This window comes from Limulus polyphemus, unplaced genomic scaffold, assembly GCF_000517525.1.
Source record: "Limulus polyphemus unplaced genomic scaffold, Limulus_polyphemus-2.1.2 Scaffold2194, whole genome shotgun sequence".
NCBI lineage: Eukaryota > Metazoa > Arthropoda > Merostomata > Xiphosura > Limulidae > Limulus > Limulus polyphemus.
This window is the reverse complement of record NW_013667804.1, coordinates 52,029-57,052: the sequence shown is the minus strand read 5'-3', so window position 1 is coordinate 57,052 and position 5,024 is coordinate 52,029. Positions and strand designations below refer to the sequence as shown.

At 34.5% G+C, this 5,024-nt stretch overlaps 1 protein-coding gene across 1 annotated transcript in view; it reads left to right on the top strand.

Moving 5' to 3' along the window:
* Positions 1–4,652, top strand: part of LOC111087469 — a 19,113-nt gene extending 14,461 nt beyond the window's left edge. The window contains exons 10-11 of the mRNA XM_022394201.1: positions 1,415–1,613; positions 4,456–4,652. Of these exons, the coding sequence (XP_022249909.1) occupies positions 1,415–1,613; positions 4,456–4,652 (396 nt within the window). The remainder of the gene's footprint in view (positions 1–1,414; positions 1,614–4,455) is intronic.
* The last annotated feature ends 372 nt before the right edge of the window (positions 4,653–5,024 follow it).

Here is a 5,024-nt window from a genome sequence, read left to right as displayed (position 1 = left end):
CATCTTTATTAAAGAAATTGTTTTGAATCCTGAAATACATAAGAAATACTGAAGTTACCTAAAATATTATTTGCTAATATGCTTCTCTTCTGATGAGCCCCCAGTGGCACAGCGGTATGTCTGCGGACTTACAACGCTAGAAACCGAGTTTCGATACCCGTGGTGAGGAGAGCACAGGTAGCTTATTGTGTAGCTTTGTGTTTAATTACAAACAAAAAAACTCTTCTAGTGAAGACCCGCCATCTGGCGATAGTAAGCGAAATTACACGTATGATAGTTGAGAACTAAGACTAAACATAGATAAAGGGAACAAATTAATAATCATTACTTGCTTTTTAAGAGGCTTACACTTAACCTACGAACAATATGAAGTTTTGAAACAGCTCTCTGTGGGATACTAGATTTATTTCTGTACAACGTTTCGTCTTTAACAGAGAGACATGATCCCGTACAACGTTTAAGGCACAATAAATGTATTGTTACCACAGCGGAAGTCACGTGACTCTAGCAACACGTCATGATATTCTAGAAGGATCATGTCTGTTCGTGGAAACTCTGGTCTTTTCTACGCGCCCTCTGTTCTGGTATATAAGTGCGTCAGATAAAGTGAAATTAATTAATCAGAGAATAGAATTGCAGACAGACAGAGACGGACAACTGAGTCAAGCGCGGTAGTAAGTAAAGTGCGTGAATCGTTGTGAATTATAGCGTTTTGTGAAGTTAAAGTGACTGTGGAAATTAAGTGTATTGCAAAGTTGAGTTGAGAAAGAATAAAGTAGTTTTATTAAGAAAGGACTTGTATCGCTGAAGTTTGTCGGAAAGAATTTTCTACGGAAAATTAACAAACGAACACAGACGTAACAGTATTATTTCACAAATAGCTATTTCAAAACTTCAAACTAACGGTTACTTTTTTCCTTACAACTCACGTGGCTGCTGTGCCCAACACCTTACATTGCTTGCTAATTTATCATAACTCTCAGCATATTTTCGAGTTGTTAAATTTCGTTCAATTGTACAATTGAATGACAATGTTGTTGACAGAATGTTTGGCTCATAACAGCGCACTATCGACTTGTTTATATGACATTCATACGTTACCGGTGGGGTCCTCAAATAGCATCGTAGTGAGATTATTTTTTTCTTTTCAAAACACCCCCAGTAAAGAATTGACCAAAAATTTGGTGACGTCACTTAATATCTAAAATACATAGGAAACCCCAACAGTATGCAGTACTGAGGGTATTTTTTCTATAATTTTTGTATGACTGCCATGTTATTAGGGCTTTCGTAACCTAAAAAAAAGTCATAAACCCACAAGCAATTTTAGGCGTAAATAGTTTAGAAAAATGTGTTACAGTTTTGATGGTTATTAGATGGTTAACTGAATCATGTATATATAATCTACCAACAGGCTAAATGTACATCAAAGTATTTTGATGGAGAGCTCCGTAGCCATGATTCTTTAGGGAGACGGAGACGCGAATTAGCAGAACAGAATGAACTGTTAGTTGTCCAGTCCATACAAGTCACAGATAAATTTGGGTTCGAGAGAAGCGAAAGAAAACTTTCTGATTTTGATGAAACGTCATACGAAAGACAAAATGATGCAAGTGAGTTATAACTTTACTACTGGGTATTAGGTTCTCTAAGAATATAACAAAAGAAGAAACGTTATAAACGTAAAAGAACATCTTCAGTACTAGTTATAATGGTTCTCTAACAATATAACAATAGAAGATAGATTAAACGTAAAACAACGTCTTCAGTACTAGGTATAATGGTTCTCTAACAATATAACAAAAGAAGAAAGATTATAAAGGTAAAACAACATCTTCAGTGCACGTTAATATGTTTCTCTAAGAATATAAGACAGGATATCATTCAAGTGTTTACATTAATAGTTTTTTGTGGTTAACAACGAAAGTACAAACACTAAACATCAGGAATAACTCCGAAGTCAAAACTTCAGTCCGTTCAGTTTCTGTCTAACAATATTATTAGTTCTAAGAACCTAATTGTGGAAGGAAAGAAGAATCATCTGAATGTATTTAACAATATGTCAACCATACTATATATAGAGCTGAAAAGGTCTTTCGCCCAATACCAGAGCTCATCAGGCCAGCTGAGAAAGACAGAACGAATCATACGACACCTGGGTAGCAGGGCCATCACAAGTTAGAATGTGCATTGCACTGTAATCATCAATATATATATATATAAAAGCCAAGTGTCAGTCGGTCACGCTCGATTTCTCCGAATTTCGTGAGTTACACGAGTCCAATTCTACTTTTTCTCCTATAACACGTCCTCTTTTAATTGACCATTTCCATTTTAGTTGAATTTAATCGCTAACATAGGCGTAAATAGCTCCTAGATTTTGGCACTTTTTCTGCTATATAAAAGCCTGAAAGGAGGAAGTTCCCAGGATCAGATCAGACATGGCGTTATGTGTGTGACACCACATCATCCACATCATTATGACGTCAAGCTAGGCAAGATCCGAATAAGAAAGTCGGGAAGACTCCCGTGAAAAATAAGTCAAAAATTAGCGCAACTCAATACTTGGGAATTATTACGAAAAAGCCTTTGCTGAAACAGACTGAAGATACCAATTACACAGGCCTGCAAATTTAAACTTCATAAAAGTTGTTTTGGTTTTAATAATGGATTTTCCATAATTCATCTACGCAGATTTCGAAAGTAATATTCATTTTTTTTCTGTCACGTAAGGATTTTTTACAAATCGGGAAGAAAAAAACTCTTACTTAGATCAAATTATTATTTCATTTACCACAATAAACATTTTTATTATATTTTTTGTTACGTTATGGAGAAAATGGATATCATTTTCGGATTCAGTGTACTCCTTGACAACAAACAAAAGTAATGGGGAATTTCAGCCAATGACTTTTGTACGCTAGCAATACCAAGTGCAGGGCGCGCGTATACCCAATTCGATTTTATTACTCATCACGATCTCTATAAACCTACCCTCAAATCCATTTACACGCTCAAAGTGACGCATCATCCGTTATATCATCCATATATATATGGCTGAAAGAATTTTAAAAAGACAAACTAGCTTGTTGCGGCAGAGAGCGCCGTCGTTTCGCACAAGTTGCGTGTCGATCGGTACCACAACGGCCGAGATATCAGCGTGACAGACGGACCGCTTTTCGTCTTTATATAGTAGATATATATATCTATACTAGCATAAAAAGTCTGTCAAAAATGACGGGAAACCACTGAAAATAAAAACTATTCCGTATAAAACTGGCAATACACAAAAGAAATATAAAATTTCCTTTCACAGGAACATGCTACATATTGCACCTGAATCCACTATATATAACTGAGCAAACAGGCTACATATTGTTGCCTTTGGATGACCATACGATTTCCATGTGATTGCATACACATCTGTCCTTCTGAGGAAAATTGTCCTCTTCCCTACTGATAACACAGGCCTGCGATGATTTTAATGTCTTGACATTTTTACATGTTCTACAGTAATTCCTGACACATTGATGCAACATCACCAAATTTTGTCCATTCGGAACCCTCGGCTGCAATTCTATAATATCCCGCATGTTTTACCCGCAGCACATTTCAATTTTGAAAATGCCCAAATGAAAGCACGCTTCTTCAGCTCAGCAGGCTAACAAAGCCAAAACCAGTCCAAAGAGAAGAGCCCGAAATTCGTAATAAAATTCACTGCCTTTACCATCACAATTAATAATTTGTAGGGCCGTACAGTTGACCAAGTAGGAATATGTCTTTGAAAATCCATTTTATTGCATGTTTCAATTTATAAGGATTTACCAAAAAGAACATTTGAACATAACTTAAAAATATACAGAAGTCAAAATGATAATAAAGTAATAGTTAAAGGAGATGGCCAAATATACATAAAAAATGTTATTTTCGTGAAATACTTGAAATAGTATAGTCATTCTCCATACATATATTGTTACTAGATTATAGATAATTTTTAGAAAACATGTTCATAAAACATTTATTTAGATACAATTTCAAGAAGAAAAATTAATCATTATTTCCTGTCATATGACGGGAATTCAGCTTTATCGCAACACAACCTGCAGGAAGTGGTTTGAAAGTATCATATCTTTAGTCAATATTTTAAAATTCAAATTAAACGTGATTCTAAGATGTTTCATGTAAAGTATATTGAGCATTTAGTGACATTTTAAAGTTCTCTACGAGCTCAGCGGTCAACTTAAGGGCTTATGATGCCAAAAACTATGGTTCGATTCTTCCTAGCGCCAATAGAACATTATGTAACTTTGCACTTAACAACAAACAGCCAGCCGATACTTTAAGGTTGAAAAGCCTATATTTAAGCTAAATATTGTTAAGACAATTAGATTTTATTTTTAGATTCTTCTTTCATAAATATAATTTTTGCTAACTTTATTAATATTTTTTTACCAGATTCCCAGTCAGTGGAAGACGAGTCAAGCTGTGTGAATATCATAGGCCTGATCATTGCGTGTTCTCTATTCCTTTTGGCTCAGCTCATTTTGCTCTTAGCGTGGACTTATGTATGGCAAAGAAGAAAGAGCAAATTGGCAGAGGGCGCTGCTAATAGCGCTGACATGCTTTACACTAATATGAGTATGATTTATTAATATAAGAGTAGCAACTTCATTCTTTTTCTTGTTCAACTTCATGGATGTATTAATCAAAAGTATTAGTTTTACAATAAATAATACTAGATTTCCCTTTTTTTGGTTTGGGAAGAACGCCAATGAAGAGTTGATTTCAGTAATTATTATAAAGTACTTTTATCATAATGAATTGATGCTAAAAATGCGTATCATTTTATAGAATTGTAAATATTGACTTAAACTAGTAACAGAATAAAGTATAGGAATTCCTTCAAGAGTATGTTTGTCAAACATTCTACGTTTTGTCACAACGTTTCTTTTCAATTGAAAGCATTACTTTCATTGAAATACCTTTAAAAAAAGAATAAAAACTGGGTATATTTTAGATTTGCG